The sequence below is a fragment of the Marmota monax genome, unplaced genomic scaffold (genome assembly GCF_021218885.2).
Source record: "Marmota monax isolate L192 unplaced genomic scaffold, Marmota_monax_Labrador192_F-V1.1 WCK01_AAM20220418_F8-fsc00095, whole genome shotgun sequence".
Taxonomy (NCBI): domain Eukaryota; kingdom Metazoa; phylum Chordata; class Mammalia; order Rodentia; family Sciuridae; genus Marmota; species Marmota monax.
This window is the reverse complement of record NW_026695244.1, coordinates 5,506,432-5,533,123: the sequence shown is the minus strand read 5'-3', so window position 1 is coordinate 5,533,123 and position 26,692 is coordinate 5,506,432. Positions and strand designations below refer to the sequence as shown.

The following is a 26,692-nucleotide window of genomic DNA, read 5'->3' as shown; positions in this document are numbered from 1 at the left end:
TATGGGACAGTGCTCCTTTGGTGGCCAGATGCACCTCCTATCATTTGCAGGGAGAAGGAGGCTGTGCAGAATAACAGCCACAACTATTTATCAATGTAAAGCAATGAGATCCAGTCTCTCGTCCAGACATGTGAGAGCCAGGGGCTGGAACACCATGCCCCAGGAGTCTGGCCCAAGCTTATTCAGGCCAGGACAAGCCCCTGGCTGGCAGTTCAGGGAGCCGACTGTGATGTGAGGTTTGATGGGAAAATCCTGAGAGCCCAGCCAACCATTATTAGTTCAACAGACTTGGTGAATTCAAAGAGAAGCAACATCTCCAAGTATACATCCAAGTAGGAAGCAATAAAAGATAAGAAAATTTAAGTAGAAGATAGAAAGAAGTGAGAGACTTCTTATATCAAGGGAAATAAAGTGGACCCAACTGCTTTTTTAGAGGTCTTAGGGGAAGGAGATGTTCAGGATGGCAGCGTAACTTGGGCAAGAGACTATTGTAAATTATTCTTCAAACCTAAAATTTTTCTCTATGTTTTAATTTCTTTTGTGTCAATTAAATCGTGCCAATGTACTTTTTGTGTCATTGTTTATGGACATAAACCAAAACATCAGCTGTCTTTAAAAATAGGTGATATTTTTATTAAAAACATTATTCTTACAATGGACTTTTAGGAATGTGGATTAAAATCCAACTGAAACTCATTTTCCCTATTTCTTTCCTTCTCTAGACCTTAGTCAGCATTAAGAATGAACTGTGGAGGATTCGCGAATCCATCAATGCTCTCCACAGAGAAAGAAGGTAGGAACAGAGTGTGGATGCACACACAGCAGGCTGCAGAGATAAGTCAGTAACATTTCCCTTGGCTTTGGAAAAGTTTTCTATAAGGACTTCACTTTGCTCTTTTGTTTTTATTTTGGAAGGAATTCTGTAAGCAGAGAAATCTTGATTCCAACATGAAGGTAAAAGAGCAATTTGACATTACTTGAGTAGTTATGCAGAATAAAAATCAACTGGGTAGTAAATTTTTACTCTTGATTACCTGAGCTTTTTCTTTGAAAGTTGGCTCAGCACATTCAGTGAGGTATTGATTCTTGCATATGTCTTGTGTATGTGTGGCTTATTTCTAAAGAAATCAATACAATTTCTCCAGCAACATCTAACTTTCTCCCAAATTTATTATGTTGATTGGAGCCAGCCTACCTTCTCTTCATTGTATGTCAAGAGCAAATCACTCCTTGGGCTTGTCACTAGTTGTCCTTCCTGTAGAAGACAGAATTCCTGGCTCCTCATGCACTACACAGTCAATAAGTTAATGATACTCCCTGTATATGCATGATGAGATATGCTTCATCATCATCATCATCATCATCATCATCATCATCATCATCTAATTGTACACAAGATAGGAAATAGTTTCCAAATTCTGTGATCACTCATGTGAACAAACTTAATAAACCCTTCTAAAGTAACTTAAGTGTTAAAATTGATTTTTTTTCTACTTCATGGTAAGAGAAAAATGTTAAAAATAAAATTAAAGAAAACAGCATCAAAAAGCAATTTTGAAACTTAAAATGTAGAAATAACAAGGAAACTTTGAAAAATTTAGTTCTTTAAAACTTAATTCTTAAAATAATTCTACTACACATGGTATGGGTATCCTAATAAAGTATTTAGCATTACAAAGTTTACCAAAGTGTGGGGCTGATTAACAAAATACAAAATGAAGGCTCCATCTTTGTTCTTGTCTGCATCATCACTGCTCTCAAATGTGTGCAGGACATGGTACTAAAAGGCACAGATGAGGGGCTGGGGTTGTGACTCAGTGGTACATTGCACATGTGAGATACGGGGTTCGATTCTCAGCACCACATAAAAATAAATAAATGAAGATAATATGTCCATATACAACTAAAAAAATATTTTTTTTAAAAAAGGCATAGATAATAAGCCAAATAACAATTTAGGATCAATAAGATTTCACGGGATAAAATAGTGAAACAATCAATAAAGACCAAATTTTAAGGAATTAAAGAGAAGTCTTCCAATTGTATGTTCACAATAAATAGTGTAAAAAAAGATGTGAGGTATAGTTGACTGCAAGTTCAGTAATAGCCAGCATTATGTCACTGATTATCTAAAAAACAACATGATCTCAGGCTGCGTTAACAGGAAGAGTATCACTCATTTGTTGGTTACTGATTCATCGGTGGGTACTGTGCTAGGGACTCATCAAGAGAAGTCATCTTTCACTACTCTGTGCACGATTAGCCTGCCTTGGGAGCATCTGGGATTCTTTTAAAGGCCTAGAACATGGTGGACTCAAGCCATTTAGCTCTAAAAAGCAGAAACACATATAAAGATCTAAGGCAGATTTCAGGTCATTTGATTAGAATAATTTCAGATAATCTGAACTGTTTGTTAATAATAGATATCTAACTAGAAAGTAGTGGTAGACTCCCAGCTGCTGCAAATATTTGTATCAGATAAATTGTGTTTATCAAAAACACTCACAAGAAAATCTCTCCTTAAAAAATTTTTTTAAAAAAATTAGAGTAAGTAGGAACTGCATTTCTGATTGGCCTCTGTCTACTTTCCCCTGGATTATAGGGAATACAACACATGTCTCCTAGCTATTCAAACACTGTGGATTGGCCAATGAGGAGGCAGGGCTCTTAGTGTAGACAACATGGGAGAAAGAGAGACTGTTGTTAGAGATTAAAACAAGCACAACACCTTAGGTACAGAGAGCACTGTACTCAGAAGCCTCCTGAGATGGTTTCTTTGTTGTCGGTTATATAACCCCTCTGAGCTGACACCTTCCTGAAAACCCCATCCTATGTACATACTCAACACTCGAGTTACAGTCAAGGATTTTAGAATAGAACTCCTGTCTCACCTAAGTGACTGTCTGGAAGTTTAAGGGCTATTTTTCAGAGACATCTGCTGTGGGTAGGAGCCCAAACTGTACCAAAGCCTCTCCAAGCCTCTCCTCTTGAGTCTAAGAAATTCAAAGGTTCTAACTTGAGAAATGGTACCTTTCTCACCAGACAGCCAATTTCTCCCAAATTCTACACATATGTCAATGACACTGATTAAAGAATAAGATTACATGCAGACAATTTTAATTATGTAACTACTATGTGACAGGGAATGTTTTAGGTCAGGTCTTGGGGACATGGTAGGAAACAAAATATGAAAAATGTTGTCAGAATCCAGAGACAGAAAGCAATTAAAGAAGTAATTGAGTAATATGTATGCAAAATAATAAGCAAAACAGGTAGTATGTCATAGAGCATGCTATTCAGAAGCTTAAAAGGTAGAGACTCTACCAAAATCTGAGGTCTCTTTGAGCTCTGGAAGCAATTAGACATGGGGATAAAGAAGGGAAGGAGATGTTCAGGGTCAGAGGAAAGGTTGGGGTCATGGTTTGTGATTTCTACTGGGCATTAGGGAAGGCCTCCTTGAAAAGAGAGCTTGTTAGCTAAAATTTGAAGTGGGTGGGGGAGTGAACCAAGTAGGGACCTGAAGAGGAAAAGGGGGTCCAGGCAAAGGGAGCTATCTGATGAAAGAATATGCCCTGGTGTGTTCAAGATAGCCCTGTGTGGCTGAAGGGCAGTAAGTGGCCAGGGAAAAGCAGATGAGATGAAAGGGAAGGAGGGGTTTGACCGTCTCATGGAGCTAACTCACCTTTGTAAGGACTTCAGTCTATGCCAAATAAGAGGGGAGTCACCAAGATTTGTGTGTTTGGTTTTTATACCAGGGATTGAACCCAGGGGCACTTAACCACTGAGCCACATCCTCAGCCCTTTTTATTTTTTATTTTGAGGCAAGGTCTGCTAAGTTGCTTAGGGCTTCACTAAGTTGCTGAGACTGGCCTCTAATTTGCAATCCTCCTGCTTCTGCCTTCTGAAATTCTGGGATTACAGGTCTATGCCACCATGCACCACTTATCAAAGGGTTCTGATGAGAGAAATTACATAATCTGCCTTATGTTTTAAAAAGAATAATCCCAACTGCTTTGTTCATTCTTGAACTAATGAATGGTTAGAGAGGAAGAGAGGCCAAAACAGATCCACAACTCATGAACTGTATAATTGGTCCTTCCCTGTAGTCTTGGGTATTCCGTGTTTAGCCGTGTTAGGTATACTATCTTTCTGAATGCAGTGTTTCTAGAACAAAACAATAATGAATAAAGTAAATATTCATATTTAAGCAGCTGGTGAAACTATGCTGTCAAAAGTAATCCAAGCTGGGCATGGTGGCACCTGCCTGTAATACCAGCAACTCAGAGGCTGAGGCAGGAAGATCACAAGTTCAAAGCCAGCCTCAGCAATTTAGTGAGTCCTTAAGCAACATAGTGAGAACTTGTCTTAAAATAAAAAAGGGCTGGTGATGTAGTTCGGTGGTAAAGCGCCCTTGGGTTCAATCCCCAGTACCAAAGGAAAAAGTCATCTGAGACATGCCTGGTGAGTTTTCGAAAATATCTCTAATGTCAGTGAGGTTCTCAGGGGAGTTGCTACATTATGGACACCACGGGAGCTCTGCATGGTGAACAAAGGCATACAGCAGTGTAGTCAGGTTAGCCAGCAGTTAGGGCACAGGCTTGTCTGTAGGAGGACCTGGAGTACATCTGGTTCCAGCTCTGGTAGGGAGCTGGCCTCACCTTTCCAAACCACTCTTCCCATTTCAGAGTCCTTAAGCAACAGTTCAGCCAATACAAAGAAAAGTTGCAAGCATTCTACACCTACCAGGAAGAAAAGAGTTGCAGATTCGAAACAAAGATTCATGCACTTACAATCCATCAGGAGAGTCTATGGACCAGGCTACAGCAGGTGGGACAGGACCTACAGGTAGAGAATGGTGGGGGCGGAGTGGGGGGCACTGGCCACCTGGACCACCTGAAGTCTAACCTGAGATCCTCCTGCCAAGGGAGAGAGGCAACCCAAAGCTTCACACCTCACATGGCTCAGCCTCAAGAGAAGAGGCCCTCTTCTCCCCATCCCCTAACCTCCTCCCACTCTCACTCTCCACTCTGTATCCTTCCCCTTCTCGAAGACTGCCGCGATGAAAGAAGGTAGGATCGGTAACATCTATAAACAATAGAGCTGGGCAAAGCCGTTCTTTACAGTAATTGTTTCTTTTTCTATTTTTTTTTTTTGTTCTTTTTAGTTACACTTGACAGTAGAATGTATTTTGACATATCACACACACAAGGAGTATAACTTCCCGTTTTTGTGGTTGTACATGATATGGAGTTACATTGGTTGTGTATTCATATATGAACATAGGAAAGTTCTGTCTGATTCATTCTACTGTCTTTCCTATTCCCATCTCCCCCCTTCCCTTCATTCACCTTTGTCTAATCCAATGAACTTCTATTCTTTCTTTCCTGCCCCCTTTTTTTGTGTGTGTAAGCATCAGCATATCAGAGAGAACATTAGGCCTTTGGTTTTGGGGGATTGATTATTTCACTTAGCATGATAGTCTCCAGTCCCATCCATTTACCTGCAAATGCCATAATTTTATTCTTCTTTATGACTGAGTAATATTCCATTGTGTATGTATACCACATTATTTTTAACCGATTCATCTGTTGAAGGGCACTTAGGCTGGTTCCATAGCTTAGCTATTGTGAATTGAGCTGTTGTAAACATTGATGTGGCCGTATCACAGTAGTATGCTGATTTTAAGTTCTTTGAGTATATGTCAAGGAATGAGATAACTGGGTCAAATGGTGGTTCAAATCTTCTGGATCCCTCACATATCCTTAAAATTCTTTGAGGATGTCAAAAATCTTTTGTTTCTGTGAGTTATATCTGTTGCTGTTTATAATAATTAAATTTAAAACCTACGAATGTCTTTAATTAATTGGTTAACATATAAAAATAATAATGCAACATTTTTAAACAATAACCTAAAATTTTTAAAGCCTAGCAGAATGGCACTATTTTATATTTTTTACAAATTTCTTCAATATCTTAATTAAAAATATCTGAAATATCATAACTGCTTAGCCATCTCTCTGTTGCAACAGGTTTTGGTTAAAGCCTATGAAGAAATCTGACCTCATATATGATTACAGTTGAAAAAAGGTATTTTCATAGGCTTTCACATAACTGGGGATACTTTTCTTTGGTACTACACCAAAACACAATAAATGATAGTTTCTTAAAGCACAGAGTAATATGGAATCTGAAATGCTGTCTATCTCATACTCTGTTTCATTACAACCCAATGTTCTAGTATGTTCTTTGAATAGTCTACCCATGCATGATTTTGTTAACAAACTACATTGGTCATTTGAAAAATATTGGTTCACTGATGTTGAACTTCCTAAGCTCACCTATTTTATTATACAAAAGAAATTCACACTCATTAATATAATATCACCACTAATTTCATCAGAAAATTATAAAGCTATCAAGGTCATGGTGATAAATGCAAGTTTTTCTAACTTCTGCTGAGAGTTACCATTATGATTGACTACAAATACGGTTCATTGTTGTCCTTGCAGTGACATTCTCATTTTGTTCCTTTATGAACAAAAAAAATATTTGCAGATACCCAGATATGAAAAATCATAGTCTGTCTGTCAATCCTTCTTTGGCCCAGGAGGTAACCTTTGTATTCTGCATGATGCATCTGAGATGTTTTATATACACTTCTCATTTCACCACACACAATATTAAAAAGGCAAGGGTTATTGTTATTAAAATCAAGAATTTTTTATATTCCATCAAAGGTACTCTTCCATGGAACTTTTTATTTATTTATATTTTTAATCAGGTAGTGTATGATGTTGAGAGAGCCCCTGTTGGCTCTGTGTGGTAAAGCTGTCTTTACTCCTGCTCAGACACTGACAGCTTTACTTACCATTAATTTTGTACTATCAGTGCAAACATCAAATAACACAGAAGTATCATTAAGAACAAAATTTTACTTCACAGACCCTTAAAAGGGTCTCAGGGATTTCTAGGGCCTGTGGACCAACCACACTTTGAGAACTGTGCTTAAAATAGAGCACATCCCTAGATTGTATCCCTTGGCTTATTGTGAACCCCTCACAACACAACCACTACCGGATCATGATGAGCATGTTTTGTTGTGATTATGTATATTATTAAATTATATGTCAATTCAACATATGCTTATGTTTTCAGAAATTCCTTATGATGTTTTTAGAACCAGGAATTTTTTTAGAACCTAGATTTTACCTCCCAAATCTTGTGATTATTACCTGTGAAATTTTATAATCTGAGCTGTTCCAAATCTTGGAAAGAGTTATAGATTGATATTGAATTAACAATATAAAATATAATTAATAATATATTTAGAGAGGAAAAAGAAATGATGTATTAGCATCTCCTGTTAGATGATTGAAATTTAATGCTTTGGGGGAGAAAAGTAAAATAAATTTTAATTCTTCATAAATAAGATTTTTCTCTACCTAGGCAGTGTTGCAGCCACTCCATCCTGTATCTTCCCATCAAAATACAATGTCCAGGGTTGACCATTTTTCAGCTGTTAAGCCTCTGGATGGAGGTGATTTTTCTCAAATGAAGAATGTCACTGAGAATAGTCCAGAATGGGAACCTCTTCCTAACCCTGCCATAGTTAATGGAAGTCAAGCAGATGCAGAGAATGCTCTACCAAATTTGGAATCATCAGAGACTCTTCTGCAAAGCACCAGACTGCAAAGCTATGCCCAAAATATTCCCAAGGAAATCCTTAGCTCCCTACCAAGCTGTCAGGAGGGATTGCTACAGGAAGATCCCCAAATTTCTCCTCCTGAAAAAAACAGACCTGCTCGGGTACCTGCAGAAAGAAAAGAGATGGCTAACATCAAAGAGAGAAATGATGATCTGGAGAAAGAGGAAGTCCAAGAACTATTGTCAAAATTCATGAATGCCTTCAACCTAGAAAAGACACCAGGTAAAGTTTTCCCCATCAATAGAGAAAGTAATGGCCAGAGATTACAATACTTGATTTTATAGTATCAGACCAATGGGTGCAGTTTATCTAGTCTGTAACATTATTCTGAATCTTTTGGACATCAGTAGCATCTCTGAACTTGATTCCTTCTGTTGACTAATTCATAGGATTACTGTGAACATAAAAACATGCAAGATTTTAGAACAGCGCCTGGCACACAGTAAGCATTAAATAAATTCTTATTATTTTCTTATAGCACTTATTAGTATCTAATAGCACTTATTAGTATCAGCCTTAAATCATATATACCTGTGCAGCCTGGTATCATGATTTTAAAATGGGGATAATAATGTTGTTATCTTTCTGAAGAAGAATTGATTAACTTTCTAAATTAGAAGAAGCTTGATCATTATAATCTCCTTCATAAGCTGTGATCCATTGCTAAATTCTGAAAGCCTTTTAAGAAACCCTTAACATAGTTATTTCTTCTGCTTTGGAGTAACATTATCTTAAGTCTAGGGAGAACATATATACTTTTGAAAAAGTCTAAACTCTTGTATGGTGGACGATTTATCTAAAGACTCATGGTAAAATGAAGCATAACATTCTCATGTATGAATGTTCTCAAAATATTTCTGATTTGGGGGTTGGAGTGTGGTTCAGTGGAAGAGCTTCTGCTTAGCATTTGTGAGGCTCTGGGTTCAATCCCAGCAACACACACAGCAGTTTCTGAGTTGGTTTATTAGTTTTTCAGAGTTTTTATAACAAAGTACCACAAACTAGTAGGTGACTTAAACAAAAAAGAAAAAGAAAAATAAGGGGAAAAAGAAAGAAAGGAAAGGAAGAAAGAAATTTATTTTCTCACAGTCCTGGAGGCTAGAAGTTCATGATCAAGGTATCAGCAGCACTGTCCCCTGCCCCAGGCCTCTCTCCTTACCCTGTTGATGACCGTCTTCCACCTGTGTCTCTATGTAGTGTCCCCTTAGCATATGTTTAAGTCCAAATTTTCCCTTGTTATAAAGATAACAGTCATATTGGACTGGTGAATAACCTAAAGACCTCATTTTAACTTAATTAACTCTTTAAATACCCTGTCTCCATATACAGTCAGTCACATTTGGAGGTATTGGGGTTGATTTCAATATAAATTTTACGGATGAGGGTACACAATTCAGCTCACGACAGCCGGAGAACTATAAATTAAGCACATGATAACATCAGTTTTTTACTTGGTAAAGTCAAGTCAATGAGCTGATTATTTGGTGATTTTCAAAAGCTCTATAGTAAATGGAGTTGGAGTTATAATCTTAGTATTAGAGGAAATGAGTTCACAGTGATATCAGAGCATGCTCTGTCTGCCTGAGACAAAGACAAGATGGGAACTCCTTGTGCCTGGTTCTTAAGCCAACAAAAAATTCCACCTTGGTATTCCCATCTAAATATACTTGGGGTCATTATGAGCATTCAAAGCAAAGTCAATATCCACTTGACCTTTTTCTTGAAAATTTTCATATAAATATTGGACTTTACAGAAAAGGATTTTAGTATTTGACATCTTCTTTTTTGTTTTTATTTGTTTCTCCAAATAAGCTGATGAAAACTGTTGATTACTAAAACATTGTGTTGGATCAGCTCTCACAAATGTAGTTATTATAATACACATTTTATATTTATAATACTAGGTATACTACTTCTTTTTGGAAGATAATATCTCAATATTTCCCTAGGATTCGTGCATATTTTAAGTGATTTATCAAGGTCTCTATATAAATATATCTATCTATACATATATAATTATATCATTAAAGGAAAATCATGAGTAAATATATATTTCTAAATTCAGGTATTGTGAGAATGTATCAACATGTAATTAATATTATCCAATCTTGTAGAAAATATTTAAAAATCTCAACAAATTCATCTGTTTCCACTTACAATCTCGATAGAATATAGATGTTTTATAGGAAGCATGTTCTATAATGCTTATGATATTAGCAGAAAAATGCTTGTCCTTTTGTTATTATATACTCACTACTTTGTGATGATTTGACAAATACTAACTTTTAAGATTTAAATTCATAGACTACAAAGTCTATTTCTTTTGTATTAGCGGTATTTCTTTGAGACCTCTAAACTTACAGTATAAACATGTTAACCTTCATGGCTACTGTTTTGCACTGTCACTCATCACTCAAATATTTCTACTTAAGCTAGGATCCTTATTCAGTATGGTATTGAATATAATCCTGTTTTCAATTCCAATTAGCCATTGGCAATTTCTATTATAAAATTATACTTCATTCATTCTACATAATCTATACATGCTTGCAAGGTTACATCAAACTTACTCAAAGACAGAAGTGTGGTGAAAAGGTGGAAAATGAAATGAGCTAAATTGAGGTAATGGTTACCTTTATTTACTCTATTTTTATCATGGAAACATTAGATAACAGCAGGAAGTTTTGATCTCTTTACTGTTTGATTTTTTTTAATTAGAAAATTGTTGGACAAATTAGAAATACTTACTATTTATAACATTCTAAGATTGACTCAGATGAAGTATTGACATATTCACCCATTGTGGTGATTATCCCAGTAGTTGACTGCCCTTTTAGATTACAGATTCACTAAGAAGTTACTGTATCTTGGTTATTGAGATGAACTTCATGATACTTAAAGGCTTAATAGGATTAAAAAGTAAACCTTATGATGATTTTTAGGCAATCGTTTGACATTAATTGAATAGAGTCATTCAGCATTAAGATCTAAGAAAAAAGGACTTCAAAGATGATGAGAGCATAATGAAAAGAGACAGTTATGTGTAAAGAGGTCCCTTAACCTCTTTAAATTCTGAATGTTGGATTGAAAATCAATAGGAAATAAATTTGTTAAAACTTACAGTAAAGAAAGTAGATTTGTGGGCTCAGGTTGTGGCTCAGTGGTAGAGTTCTTGCCTTAGCATGTGTGTAGCATTGGGTTTGATTCTCAGCACAGAAAGAAAGAAAGAAAGAAAGAAGGAAGATTTGAAATACTGTTTAATACTCTTTGCTTCTGTTTTATTAAACTGTTTGCTTTCCATCTGAGAGTGAAATTTCCTGTGTACATGTACTAAATTATTTTCAGTTTCTATCTCATCCATTTTTGCAATACATTTGTCACTGTGTATTTCAGTCATGAGGAGGAAAGACAGAGGAGGAGGGTGGCAGAATTAGGAGAGCATGGTTTAAGAACAAAGTTGGCGGTTTAGACCAGCATGAAAGCACCTGGAATAGCTCCTCCTCAAGGCTGAGTGCAAAGCATGCAGGCTAATAATACTTAAATCTCATCTTTTTACTCAGGAGAGAAATAGTTGGACTATGCATCCATCATTCTAATACTTCTGGGGACTCTCTTAGGGACCAGATTTTGCATTGCCTGTCTCAGAATACTGATAGTACCTCTCATACACTAGAGGCCTGAGAGTTGCTAAGAACAAAGGTAGCAGTTGGGACTAATATGAAGACTTGAGAAGCTCCCAAAATTTCTGACTAGACTGATTGCTGAGGATCCTCTTCTGTATGAAAAGACATGAAGAGTATGCATTAGAGTCCCTGACCTAGAAGTGGCTATTTTTTCTACTGTATATATACGAATACAGAGTAAAGAAAGGTGAAGGAGCATGGGAACATGGTACAAACAAAGGAATGAGAATGCTCCAGAAAAGGACTCTTAAGAAACAGAGGTATATGAATTACTTGACAGAGAATTCAAAATAGCCATTATGATGATGTTTATGAGCTGAAGAGAAGAACAAAATGACAATTTCAACAGAGATTTAAGCTTTAAAAAGACCGAATAGAAATCTTGGCACTGAAAAAATTCAATAACTTAAATGAAAATTTCAGTACAAGAGTTAAACAGCAAACTAGAATCAAGCAGAAGAAAGAATCAGCAAACTCAGAGTATTTGAAATCATCCATTCAGATGAGAAAAATAGGGAATGGGGGGGCAGGTAAATATGTTTGAGACAAAAATACCATGATACTGAAACAGTGATGTATAAATCACTTTCAATTTCAATGCAAAAGTTAAAGCAAAAGTATTAAAAATAATTATAACTATAAAATGTTTATGATATACAATATTAAAAGGTGTGACTTTTTCAGTAACATAAAATATGGTGCAGCAATTAAAAGTAAAGAGTTTTTCTATGCAATTGAAGTTATTATCAGCTAAAAAAAGACTTTTATAACTGCAAGATGTTTGATGGAAGTCTCTTGGTAAGCACACACAACAAAACCCACAGAAAATATACAAAATAAAATAAACCACAATAATGCAAAAAAAATGAAAAGAAAGGAATATGGTAGAATAGGAAAAGGAAGATAAAAAAAGCTGTAAGACAGAAAACTAACAAAATGGCAAAGCAGTACTTCCCCTCCAATAATCACTTTAATTATAAATGAATTAAAGTTTCCAAACAAAATACATAGAATTGCTGAAAGGATTTAAAAAATAAACAAATAAAAAAGAGACCCAGCTCTGTAATGTCTATAAATAACTTACTTTATATTTAAGACTGAAAGTAAAGGGATAGAAAAAGATATTCCATTAAAAAGAACCCAAATGACATCAAGAGTGGTTATCCTCATATGATTCAAAATAGATCTTAGGTCAAAAACTGGCACAAGAGAAAAAAAAAAGACACATAATGATAAAATTGTCAATTCCTAAGGAATACATAATAATTCAAGTAATATGTGTACTTTACATCAGAGTACCTAAATACATACAGCAATCATTGGCAGAACTTAAGAAATACACAGTAATTCAATAATTTTAAGAGGTTTCAATACTCTTCTTTCAATAATGTATAGAACATCCAGACATAAAGTCAATAAGAAAACAGTGGACTTGAACAACACTGTAAACCAAATGAACCTAAGAGACATGCAGAATGTTTCACTCAACGGCAAGATAATGTATGTTCTTCTCAAGTGCACATGGAACATTATCAAGGATAGGTCACCTGTTGTCAGAAAACAAGTCTTAACAAATTTAAGAAGACTAAAGTCAGATCTAATATCTTTTCCAACCACAATATAATGAGAGTAGAAATTAATAATGGAAGAAAAAAAATTCATGAAGATACATGAATGATCAAAAAGCAAAGTAGAAAACTATTTCAAGATAAATGAAAACAAAAACACTGCAAGCATATAGAAAATATAGTCCTAAAAAGGAATCCTCTAGTAACAAACACCTACCTTCAGGGGACAAACACTTACCTACCATGCATGAGGCTCTGAGTTCCATCCCCAGTACTGAAGAAAAAGGAGGAGGAGGTGGAGGAGGATTAGGAGGAAATGAAGGTGAAGAAAGCAAAGGAAGAGGAAGAAGAAGAGAAAGGATCACACACAAAATAAACCTGAATATTTCTCCTCAAGTAAGTGGAAAAGGGCGGGTGTTAGCCCAAAGTTAGCAAAAGGAAGGAAACAATGATTGGAACAAAAATAAATAAAATATAAAAAAACGATAGGGGAAAAAAGCTTACTTGATTTTTTAGAAGATCAATAATGTGACAAAACTTTAGCTAAACTAACTTAAAAGAAAAATTCAAATTAATAAAATCATAAATGATAAAGACATAACTAATACCACAGAAATAAAAAGGATCATGATTATTACTATGAACAATCATGCACCGACAAATTGGATAATCTAGAAGAAATAGGTAATTTCCAGAAACATACAACCTACTAAGACTTAATTATGATGAAACAGAAAATTTGAACTACTTAAAAAAAAAAAAAAAAAAAAAGCCCAGGACCAGATGACTTTACTAGTAAATTCTAGCAAATATTTAAAGAAGAATTAATGTTTATACTTTTAAAGTCTTCAAAAAAAATTGAGGGACAGGGAATACTTCAAAAATAATTTTATGAGGTCAGTATTACCCTGTTGCCAACACAAATGAAAACACTACAAGAAAAGAACTGCAGGCTAACTTCTCTGGTAATAATATATGTAAAAATACTCAACACATTATTAGAACATTGAATTCAACAGCATATTAACAGGGTCATACCCCATGAGCAAGTGAGAATTTTCCTTGAAATTCAAGGATGTTTTAGTTTTTGCAAATCAATAAATATGATACTGTACATTACAGAATAAAGGATACCAATCACATGGTTTGTTTAATAGATATAGAAGAAAGCATTCGAAAAATTCAACTCTATAGTGATAAAAATTATCAATAAACTAGGTAGAGAGAGAAATTATTTCAATGGAATATAGTCTATATATGAAAACCCACAGCTGAAGGTGAAAATTGCTGAAGGTGAAAATTTGAAAACATTTCCTTTAAGATCAAGAACAAAGCAAAGATGCCCATGCTCACCACTTCTGTTAGACATAGTGCTGAAAGTCATAGCCAGAGCAATCAAACAAGGAAACAAAATAAAAGCTATTCAAATCAAAAAAGAAATAAAATGATCTCTGTTTGCAGATGACATAATTTTATATATATGAGGGCACAGGTAAGGTCAGGGATGTGACTTATGCCCTTTTCCTTTCTGAAACTATTATTTTAAATGTATAGAAAATAAAGCTTCAAATTTAGCAAATTATGGGGAAATAAACAACAGTGTCTTAGCAAACTCAGGAGAGAAAAGTTCAACATTGTATCTTTATCTAATCTGTTTGAAAATAACCTCAAATGATGATTGGGAGTCCAAGTACTGTTTATTGGAAACTTATTGGACATATATCTTTTATTCTGTCTTCTCTATCATTATACACACACACACACACACACACGAAAAATCAAAGTAAGTTTTTGATGAGTAAAGGAAGAGATCCAGCAGAAAATATATCTAGTTGGTTCGTCATTAAATCACTCATTTACTCATTTATTCACTTTACAAATATTCATCAATAATCTACTCTGTGCCAAGCACTATGCTTGCTGCTTGGCATTCACGGCATACGTTTGTATTTTTAAGACATTCTGGCATTATGTGGAGAGTAGCTGGGAGAAGGGCAAGTGGGATAACAGACCAGGAAAGAGCATACCACAAGGGTAGATGGTGATATTTTATGACAACAGGGAACACTGTGAAGACTGACGGGGGCCGGGGGGGGGGGGGGGTGGTGGCCGGGGGGGGGGGGGGGGGTGGTGGCCGGGGGGGCGGTCAGAAAAATCAGGTGTTCTGTTTTTACCATATTAGGTGTGAATTGCCTGAGACCTTTCTAAATGAATTGTCAGAGAGGCAATCAACATGTACAATCTGCATCTCAAGGAAGAGGTCCTAGCACAGAGTAGATATTTAATGAATATTGATTTGCTTAATTAATGATTGTTGTAAGAAAGACATGGGTTCAGTATTTCAATTGCCTAGGAAAGTACTCATAGACTACACAGCTTAATACTTTCAAATCTCTACATCCAACATTCTAATAGCCTTCTCTCACATCTTTAATTTATTCAGAGACCAGATAGGCTTTTAAATTATATTTAAATTAATTGTTAATTTAAATTATATTGTGATTTTCTCTGGACTGTCAATTAACATCTCCTTAGGCATTTACATATATGCATATTAATTTAGTCCTTATACATGTTGAATCCCAAGAGTATGCCAAGTAACATATTATGTACTAGGTGCATATCTTTGGCTTTTTTTTTTCTGTAACATTACAAGGGACTTAAGCTTAAAAAAAAAGTAACAGGAAAAGCTCTCATTCATGAAAAGATGAAAAGGACTACACTTCCTTATTTCTTTATTGGTGTATTTAAGGTTTTATCACTGTGGGCTGAGAAGCAGTGTTTTAAAATAAGTTTGCCTCTGAACAAAGATTTTTAGTCAGGCCATGAAATATGATTTATTCAAGGTCCTTGTAGCTCTGGAGAAGTGTTAGAGAATAGATGAGGAAGAATGGTATAAATTCTCTCCTCCTGAATGTTCAATGCAAAATAGCACAGATGGAGCTACAATATACTCCAGGTACCTGAAAAGTATGTAACTAACAAAATAAGCCTTTCTGTGCTTTCAATTCCTGTGATTTTATTTTTTATCAGTTATACAAATAATACAATATTACATTTTTTGGTAAGTTAAGATGCCACAATGCACAATTTTCTAAAAATTAATTCATCTTCATGTCCTCCACTTCTCCCACCTTTTTACTAGAGGTTTAATACGTTTTCCTTTACATGTTTTTAACTGCATATGTACATGTCCTTACTTTTTCATCATAAGTCAGATTATACTATACTTTTGCTTTTTTCCTGCTTGCTTAGTGACATTGAACAATGTCATTTTTAAAAAATTCTGTGTAGCATCTCATGGTATGAATATACTATATTTAGTGATGTATAATCAAGTTACTTTCAGTTTTTCATGATCACAAAGGCTTTGGTGAATATCCTCATATTTCCTTGTGCTTATGTGTAAGCGATATTCTTTTTTTGTATACTTGTATATTTTGTATATTTAAACTATGAGAGTTCTTAGTTTAAAGATTATGCACATTAAAACTTTGATAACCACCAAATTGTAGATCTTTTTATAGCACAATCTCTTTTTTAAAATTTTTATTCTAATTTGTTATATATGACAGCAGAATGCATTACAATTCATATTATACACATAGAGCACAATTTTTCAAATCTCTGGTTGAATTCAAAGTATATTCACACCATTCGAGTCTTCATACAGGTACTTAGGGTAATGATGCCCATCTCATTCCACCATCATTTTTACCCCCTTGCTCTCTCCCTTCCCCTTGCTCCCCTTTGCCCTATCTAGAGTTCATCTAATCTTCCCATGCTCCCCCTCTCAACCCCACCATGAATTAGCCTCCTTAAATCAGAGAAAACATTCAGCATTTGTTTTTGCAGGGGGGATGGCTAACTTCACTTAGCATTATATTCTTCAACTTCATCCATTTACTTGCAAATGCCATGATTTTATTCTCTTTTATTGCTGAGTAACATTCCATTGTGTATATATACCACATTTTCTTCATCCATTCATCTACTGAAGGGCATCTATGTTGGTTCCACAGTTTAGCTATTGTGAATTGTGCTGCAATAAACATTGATGTGGCTTAGTTTGAATCCATCCCATTTATTAATTCTTGATTTTAATCCTTGCACTACAGGAGTCTTATTAAGGAAGTAGGGGCCTAATCCGATATGATGGAGATTTGAGCCTATTTTTCCTTCTATTAGATGCAGGGTCTCTGGTTTAATTCCTAGGTCCTTGATCCACTTTGAGTTGAGTTTTGTGCATGGAGAGAGATTATACAGAGTTTGCAACTCTGATTGTACAGAGTTTGCAAGACACTCGTCTGGAGTGGACTTTCTTTCATGGGGTTTAATTTCATTTTGTTGCACATGGATTTCCAGTTTTCCCAACACCATTTGTTGAAGAGACTATCTTTTCTCCAATGCATGTTGTGGGCACCTTTGTCTAATATAAGATAACTGAATTATGTGAGTTAGTCTCTGTGTCCTTTATTCTGTACCATTGGTCTACCAGTCTGTTTTGTGCCAATACCATGCTGTTTTTGTTACTATTGCTCTGTAGTATAGTTTAAGGTCTGGTGTTGTGATGCCACCTGCTTCACTCTTCTTGCTAAGGATTGCTTTGACCATTCAGGATCTCTTATTTTTCCAGATGAATTTCATAATTGCTTTTTCTATTTCTATGAGGAATATCATTGGGATTTTGATTGAATTGCATTAAATTTGTATAATGCTTTTGGTAGTATGGTCATTTTGACAATATTAATTCAATAAGAATTGCATTTACTGATATCTGTATGTGGAACCAACCACATATGTGGATGAACCCCATTTGATCATGGTGCACTAGTGTTTTGATATGTTTTTTGTATTTGATTTGCCAAAATTTTATTGAGAATTTTTTCATGTATATTCATTAGAGATACTGATCTGAGGTTTTCTTTCTTTGATATGTCTTTGCCTCGTTTTGGAATCAGGTAATATTGGCCTCATAGAATGAGTTTGAAGTGCTCCCTCTTTTTCTATTTCCTGAAATAAATTGAAGAATACTGGTATTAGTTCTTCTTTAAAGGTCTTGTAGAACTCAGCTGTAGCTCAATCCCTTTTATAACTGATCTCAGGGAAGCATCTCAAATCTTAGCTGCATCAGCATCACCTGAAAACTTATTACAGATACATATTCTCTGCCTTATCCCCAACAGACTGAGTAACATCTCTGGGGATGGGGTCCAGCATTCTGTTTTAACACTCTTCAGGTGATTCTGATTGTACAGAGTTTGCAAGACTCTTGTCTGGAGTGGACTTTCTGGCACCTCAGATTTGTGCCATGGGAAAATGCATCTTAAGAACCTACAACTTCTTTGGATTAGTGGTATTGATCATGATTAATACAGCCATCTAATTTGCCTTATAACTTAGAGAAAAGGCATTGTTTGCAGGAATTGAGGAAAGATGGGTTCCATTTCATCTATGTGCAAAAGCTTTATCCAGATCAGCTTAAGAACCTATAAGTAGGTTTCTCTGAAAGATTCTCCTGTTTCTTGATTTCAGGGCCACAGTCTTCAGTGAACATGGACCTATATGGAAAAGCTGAGCAGGTGTGCAGGGCTTTCTCTGCCCTTGTGGATCAAATCACTTTTCCCAACTTCAAATGAAAAGGAGTCCAGACTCAAAGGCCCCAGGTTGTGATGACAAAATGCGTTTTCAAAATCTGAATTAAGAAAATTAAGTTTTCTACCTCTCTCTCAATAATTAGTGTAAACTATAAAGAATAGAAATCCTATTTTTGAATCTCCTTTTTAATGGATCTTCTTTAGAGTAAGGCCATGGGGTGAAGAGTAGATGAAAAATAAATTGAATCCAGGTGTGTGGAGTTTCTATCACAAGGTCATTCTTTCTTTGGATATTTTGGTAGTAATAGTCAAATGTATGATCTATGTCAATGAATGCATCTTCTTCACATATCATTCAAATTAGTGATTGATGACCTAATTCTCCATCTGGATGCTCCTCTTTGGGAAGTGGTATGACAAAGAACTACACACACACACACACACACACACACACACACAGGAGTGCATGTAAGACAAGTGAAATCTGAATAAATTCCTTGGGTTGCATCGATGTCAGCTTCCTGCTTGTGATACTGACCTATACTTATCCAAGATGTTCCCATTGGGTGAAATTAGATGAATATACAAATGTCTCTATTATTTCCTATAATTGTTTATAAATAAAAAAGTATCTCAAAAGACTTATGTGAATGTTTTCAAAACCTCCATCTCATGAGTTTCACCAAAGCACCTGTGTGTTCTTTCTCTATGTGTTGAATTAGATTAGATATGCTTAACTCAAAATCCAAAGTAGGAGCTAACAATTTTTTTACTGATATAACACTTAGCTTTAAATACTTTATATGTACTAACTCATTTAATCCTTACAACAGACCTAGAAAGCTGGTATGTCATTTTACTTTTTTTTAATGGAGCACAAAGACATTTAATAACTTAGGCAAAATCATTTGGCTGGTACTTGAAGTTGATATTTGAACCCAGCTCCTGAGCCTACAGTGCAATCACTGATCTCTAATTGCTCTCAATATAAATTATTAGGATTCCATTCAAAATCTGTGGTCCATATTACACTCAGAGAGATTATAGATATACATATATGTGTATGTATACATATGTGTGTATGTGTGCTCTATAATTCCTAGTACTGTTTACAGAGTAAAATAATGTCCAGTTGGATAGGATTAAAATGAATTTATCCCTGTTCAATCTCATCCTAATTTTTATGTTTGTTTCCCAGCCTATCATACATCTTTGTTTTGGTATTGTCATTTGACATATTCACTCTTCTTTCTTCATCCCTTAGTGCTCCTTATACATGGGATAATATGCCATAAAGCATGATGGTTCAGCAAACCACAGCCTGTAGGCCAAATCCTACCCACTGCCTACTTTGAACAGGCTGTGAGCTAAGAGTGGGTATTACATTTTATAAGTGGTTGAAAAGGACACCTGGAGAGTATATGGATTTAAATGTTGGTGTCCATAAACCAAGTTCTATTGAAAAATAACCATGCTCTTTTATTATGTATCATAGTTTCTTCTATTCTACCAAGGTAGAGCTGATTAATTACAATAGACAACAGGAAGCCAACAACCCCTACTCTTTACAGAAAATATTGCCAACTGCTGTTGGCATTCTCCAAGAGTGGTATCTATTTACTTATTTAAAAGAGGTAATGAGTTTATCAGATGGTTTTGAAGAGCAGGATGAAAGGCATTAGAGAAAAGAGTATGAAAGCAAAATGATGAATCTATGTAGAAATGGTAGCCAAAGAGTGGCAGGTTTTTAATATTCTCATTCTCCCAGTCAGCCAAACCCTGAGGCTGGACTTCTTCCCCCATTGTTAGGATTTGGCTAATCCTCAGATGAAACTTTGTCTTCTGATAATAACCCTTTAGATAAGATTTCTAGCTTTAGGAGGGTCCCAAAGGCTTCAGTGAAACATTTATTGAGATTTTACTCGGACCTGAAAATAATTTGGATTTGAAAATATCAAGAGAATAGCTAACATATCTGAAATTCAAACTGGCTCTCCATCATTGGTTATGAGAGAATGGTTGGAAACATGGGAATAATTAGAGATAAAAATAGCCTTATGTCTGGAACGCAAGTCAATTTGCTAATTGGACTTCACTGCTATGAATCTCATTCAGGCCTGGTCATTTTGCTAGGGAAAATTATTTATATGTTTTTCTCTTATAATCCTGTTTAAGTGTGTTTTGCTTTTCAGTGCAAACTATTCCCACTTATACAGTTTTAATATTTCATCAAATAGCACATATGTAATTGAGAGATAATTGATACTTATGGTATTTTATCAGAGTTTGGGTGTCTTTAGTGGAAACATTAAATACTGAGATAAAGAGACTTCAAAACATTATTTTTCCAGAGCATTTATTAATTTTGTTCCCATAAGAAGAATGCTTCATTCCCCCAGTTTTTTGTTTCATTTTATTCGTTGCTTCATTCAGTATTCAAAAATATTTTCTCAAAGTGTAGTATCACAGATTGTGGTAACTAGCAATTAATAAACACAGTTCCTTTTATGCCAGTGCACAAGCAATTCAGTGGTAAATGGCTTGGAATTCATGCAATGTATTCAAGTTAAATGTATGGCATCCCAGTCCATTTACAATGTCAAACATCCCCAGACAAATTATCAAATTAATACAGAGTGGAGTCTTCCAATCCTCAAGTCATCTTCGGAGGTTAACTCTTAAATGTTCTGTCAGTAATCACTGTTTGAAGGAACATGCTAGCAGCCTAAAAGAATGAAGCTTTAAGTATTCTTAGTTAATTTTCATATTAATTTTTATCTCTGGACATTTTCACCAATTAAAATAAATAAGTGATCAATATTTAAGAAAAAATATGTATGCACTTTTTAATTCCAAGGCATGAGTTAGCTCTAAGGTTCTATTTATTTTCTCTTTATTTCCAGGTTTACTTTTCCAACAAATCTAGACCCACTCCTGCGCACATACATGCTTATCCAATCTTCAATCAACTCTTTCTTCTTTAGGAAAGGGGCTCTTAGGATCTGGGAATATGCACCTGAAAGCAGAAAAAAGAAACTGAAGGTCATCAAATGATTTTCAGTTGAATTAAATATCAGTAAGTTGTTTTTTAAAAAGAAAAGTAGACATTTCTTCCATTCTTCTATCAAACTTCTATATAAACTTATTTCATATATAATAAATTTATATTTTTGAAAAATTTTGTGTCCTATGCAGTTTACCTATATTATATGAATGATGTAAATTATAAAAACATTTTCTCTTGTCAATTACTATGCATTATTTTTCTGATTAAAAAGTTAAAATTGTCTTTATATAATGTTTCCTGTAAAAATATAAATAAAACATTTTAAATCACACACAGTATAATCTTTCTGAGGTAGTTTTATACACATGCTTTATACCATAATTTATTTAATGGTCACTCTATTGTGGGGGTTTAGATTATCTCCAGGTTTCCTGTTACTGTAAATCGCAGTGCAGTAAAGAACTTGAACCTCTGGATGTTTCTTAGAGTAAATTTCTAGGTAAAGAATTGCTGAATATGCTGCTTAGGAAATTTCTTGGAGAGAGCAAAGTAGGAAGTCAAGCACTGTGGATCCATCTATGTTCCCAAAGCATTGTTCTCTCTTATGTTTAGTGTTCAAAAAATAAGCACTGAATATTTGTCAGCTAATTTGACACCAACTGCAACAACATTAGTTGATAAATCTAAATTTTCATTTTCTCATCACAAGAAAAACAAAGAATAGCAAATTTTCTAGAACATTCAGACTTCCAGGCCCCAGAAGATAATTTTTTCTGTCCTTATTAGTGTCAGAGCAAGGTTTTCTGAAGGAAAAGGCCATCATTTTTGACATGAACAAGGTTATACTTCAAAATCTCTTCATTTGAATGGAAGTCTTTACTACTGTGTGAGTTACCCTAAACTCTGTAGCTTACTCTTTGGGAATTATCTGTGTACTCTTGGCCTAAATGAATCAATCTCTCTCTTTCCTTCTCCCCCTCTCTCTTCCTCACCTTCTCCCTCTCTCTCCTTTTTTCTCCTCTCAGAATTTAGTGCTTAAGCCTAGGTATGTCCTCTTTATATTCCCTTTATATGTTCCACCATTCAACTGTTAGTCAACATCTTTCTAGACTAAATAACAATAACTTTTAGGGTATTTTCTCATAATGCTATCTCTAGCCCTTAGAATTTCTAGAATTCTCATTTCTGAGCCTCCTCTGTAAATAGCCACAGTGTCCAGGTTATCACCCAGCTCAGTCAACTCTCCTTTGGGTAAAGCTCTTCTAGATTCTTTGAGAGTTACATTAGTTTCTTTCATACATTCATTTTTTATAGGATTACATAATATTAGAACAGAGAACTTGAAGGTATGTCAGAGGTTACCTAATTGATGAAAAAATAAAGTACTAAATGCATAAATTAATTTCCCCAAGGTTACCTAGGTATTTGGTATCTTTTGGTTTCAAATTTATTGATATAATATTAGCAAATATGATTTAGTCAAATGGAAAATGGCAAATTATATATTTTTAGCAAAGCATGATTCATACTAAGATTTTGTAAGTGGATCTAAACTATTTGATTTAAAGTCATCAAAATAGCAAAAACCTATTTGTATATTATGTACACATTTATTTTATTCTTCTTCCCTTCTGCCCTGATGATATGATTTCCCTGAGAAATATGCAGAAAAGTACCTCTTCACCCTCACCTTCGTCCAAACATGGTAGCATATTATCCCCCCGAGACAAAAGGAAAAATTATTAGAGGATCCATGCAGGTACATCCAGAGCCCAGTTGAGCCACTAGAGATTTAATCAAGCCTCTTGAAAGGAAATCTCAATGTTCCTGTAACTTTTTAACTTCTGGACATGTATCTCCTTGACCTGAGACCTTCTTTGACTGTGGTTCTGCCAACCAAATGGAAAGTCTTGTTTCCTGATCTGCAAACAATTGTTTGTTCCAAACATTAAAATAACTTCAACAAAGAGAAATGCTCACTCCTATTACTTGGCTACTTGCAAAGCAACAGTTCCTAAAGTTTGAAACCAACTGATTCAATAGCAACTTTATAGTGAGATAAAGGAACTGGCTTCTATGGCTGGAGATGGAGAATTGTGTGTGTGTCTGTGTGTGTGTGTGTGTGTGTGTATAAACATGTATACATACATATAATTATTCTCATATTGAGAACACAAATGTTTTCTTTAGACATTTCTCTGAGCTATTCAAAGTGAGTACAAAATACAAAATATAGTTGTGATTATTTGAGCACAACAGCTAAGTGATAAAAATGAGAGAAAAATCCCTACAGATCACCCTCCACCATACAGAAGAGAATATGTAGTCCTTACTTATACTGACACCTGAGCAGCCTCTGTTCAAAATATTTTTAAAATAGTGGCAACCATGGACTTGGGTTGTGGCTCTGTAGTAGAACACTTGCCTAGTATGTGTGAGGCCCTGGGATCAATCCTCAGTACCACATAAAAATAAATAAATAAATAAAAGGTATTGTGTCTGTCTATAACTAAAAATATTTTTAATGGCAGTAACCAATGCTTAAAACATTCCATCTGTATTTCTACTTTAGTATCAAAGCTGCAGAGAGAATATAGCCTGTGAAAATTGAAATTAGTTTAAGTTATAATTACACTTATCAAAACAATAAACTTATTTATAAGTAATAGCAGTGGATTATCTGGTTTTGTGTGGCAGCAAGTCATGAGGATTTTTAGTTACTGAGGTTAAAACAAACTTGATCTCTAAAATCTTCAATATCTTAGGAAAAGGTAGTCCTAAAATCATAGCTATTAATCATTATTTTAATTATTTAGGAATATATGTCATATATCAAAGGCATAAATGACAATTTTTTTACAAATGTAAAGATTATTTATACTCTAGTTTCCATTGGTACATAAATAATTCTAAAAGAGTTACTACCACCTAAACTTCACTTGCTGCGATGCTTGAAAGCTTAATGGCTGAAGTGATACCAAAAATTGAACAACAACAAAAAATGAATAGAACTCAGGCATCTCTTTGCTCACTTATTGACAGGATCTCACTCACCTTCATTCCAATTTTATAAAGGATATTACTTCTACACCCCTAGAGAAGACTGTATTTGAATGCAATATTTACTTTGGTGAAAATTTGTAAACTTTTGGGAAGTTACTAAAAGTTAATTACTTGATAGAAGTTAACTATTTATCTGAAATGCACTAAAAAAAAAAAAGGAGTGAATCTGCATTCCAGTAGATTTTTTTCTCCTAATCAACTAAGTACCTCTCAAAGATCCCCTCCACTAACATGAAAGCAATGTTTTGTTTTGTTTTTCAATTTTAAGGGGGCAAGAATTCATGTGCTACAAATATTCCCCAGGCTTATATTCAAGTTTTCCCAATTCCACAGCAAGTAAATATCAATGCCAATGTTTCAGCTAGTGATAAAATAGTGTTGATCTTGGGCATACCTTTGTACCTTTGCCCTGTATTTGAGGAATCATGCTTTTCCTTATTTGCCCTTCTTATTCTTTCTCCTTAGTGTTCACATGAGCTATGAGGATAGTGACAATATGATCATCTAAATAGTTATTGTGAAATGCAAAAGAAAGTGCTATCTATCTTTCTATTACTTCTGTGCTCTTGAAAAGAATATTTGTGGCATTTGTCCCTTAAAGCCATTTCCCACTTCCTCACAATTCAGCACATTCATACTTGATTGACCCTTTTAAAAGACATGGGAGCTGGGGCTAACCACCTTGTTTATTCCCTGTGTACTGTGGCTGTGCTGCTGAGATTTTCTCTTCCTTTACAGACAACTGCCTCCTTCCTAAGCCATGGTTCCTGGAGAGGACACAGTCCACATAGATGTCCCAGAAGAGTTGGGCCAGATCCCAAAACAGTGCTCCATGCTTCAAGTTCTCAGATGTCTTCAGGTAGATCATGAAATCCCAGAAGCCCGACACAGTGTTGGAAATGCGAGGCTTTCGCATTTCCAGGAGGAGCACTGAGGAGGATTCCCAGCACTGAGGATCAGCTTGGTTAAGAGCCAGTAGGTCTGTCTGGCTATGACAGAAGAAAGGAGACACACAGCACATTCCCACAATGAGCAGGGAGCAGGTGAAGCTCAGGGGGTAATGGATCCCTCTTCTGATCCCAGGATCAACCATGGTCCTGAAACTGCACAGGATGGAAATACATCAGTCCCTGTTCCACTCAGAAGAGAAAATAAGTGTGCCCTTAAGAAACATAGTCTCAGAAAAAGAAACATGTCATTGTCACAAAATAGGAAAAGTCTTACCTTTCTTCCCATATCACAAGTCTCCTTCTATCTAAAATGACTCATTGCCAGGCCAGATAGTGTAAAATCTAGATAGTTGGGCTAAGAAGTATTCCTAATATATGCTCTTTCATTAGATGTATAAGAGAACTGTTTTTCCCTGGTACAGAATAATACAGCTTTTAAGTGAAAACTTAAAAATCTTGCTGCATGGCTTTTATTAATTAATATCTTAAACCTAGCCATCTAAGATACCTATGCAATTAAGAATTTAAATATATTTTATCCTTGTGTACTTTTCTATTCACATTGGCTTTTACTTTTTTAAAAAAGACATTCAAATTATAAAACGTTATAATAAAAATAAATACAAGATAGGTGCTAAAAGGTGGGTAAATATATTTGGAAACTGAAGGACATATATTCAACCCATTAAAGTAGAATCAAAAGACATTTTACAAACACCTAAAATGTTCTCAATTCTGATATAAATTTAATAAAGATACTGTTTTTAATTTCTCTCTTTTTGTTGTAAATCTCAAGGATTTTAAAGAAAATTCTTTGTCTCTCATTCAACTTTTCTCTCAATGCCTGTTACAATAAAATCAGGGCAGCTACATATCACCTTGAATTCGTTCTTATGTTACCACTTCAAACAAGTGCAATGAGAAATTATGCTCTTAAAATAACTTAAATTTTCTTTTTCCCCAACAAAACAGCTTATCGGAATCCTCACAGTCTGTGCACAATGTAATCACACTTAAACAACTTCAACATAAATAAGAAACAGGAAGCACACAAAGCTCACTTCTACTTTTATATTATATTTTCAAAAGCTTTTAGATGGTAAATATCACGAAAGTAAG

At 34.9% G+C, this 26,692-nt stretch overlaps 2 protein-coding genes across 2 annotated transcripts in view; one reads left to right on the top strand and one right to left on the bottom strand.

Annotated features, from left to right (window-relative positions):
- The window catches only part of Dytn (dystrotelin), a 55,477-nt gene extending 36,882 nt beyond the window's left edge, over window positions 1–18,595 (top strand). Inside the window, exons 10-12 of the mRNA XM_046462950.1 lie at window positions 4,686–4,845; window positions 7,447–7,927; window positions 18,492–18,595. Coding sequence (XP_046318906.1) covers window positions 4,686–4,845; window positions 7,447–7,927; window positions 18,492–18,595 — 745 coding nt within the window. The remainder of the gene's footprint in view (window positions 1–4,685; window positions 4,846–7,446; window positions 7,928–18,491) is intronic.
- A 2,832-nt stretch (window positions 18,596–21,427) lies between these two features.
- On the bottom strand, window positions 21,428–25,716 carry Fam237a (family with sequence similarity 237 member A). Its single transcript, XM_046462990.2, has 2 exons — window positions 25,305–25,716; window positions 21,428–21,569 (listed from the first exon to the last, which is right to left on the bottom strand). The coding sequence occupies exons 1-2, from the start codon at window positions 25,714–25,716 to the stop codon at window positions 21,436–21,438; spliced, it is 546 nt and encodes a 181-aa protein (XP_046318946.1). The 3' UTR covers window positions 21,428–21,435.
- Between the last annotated feature and the right edge of the window lie 976 nt (window positions 25,717–26,692).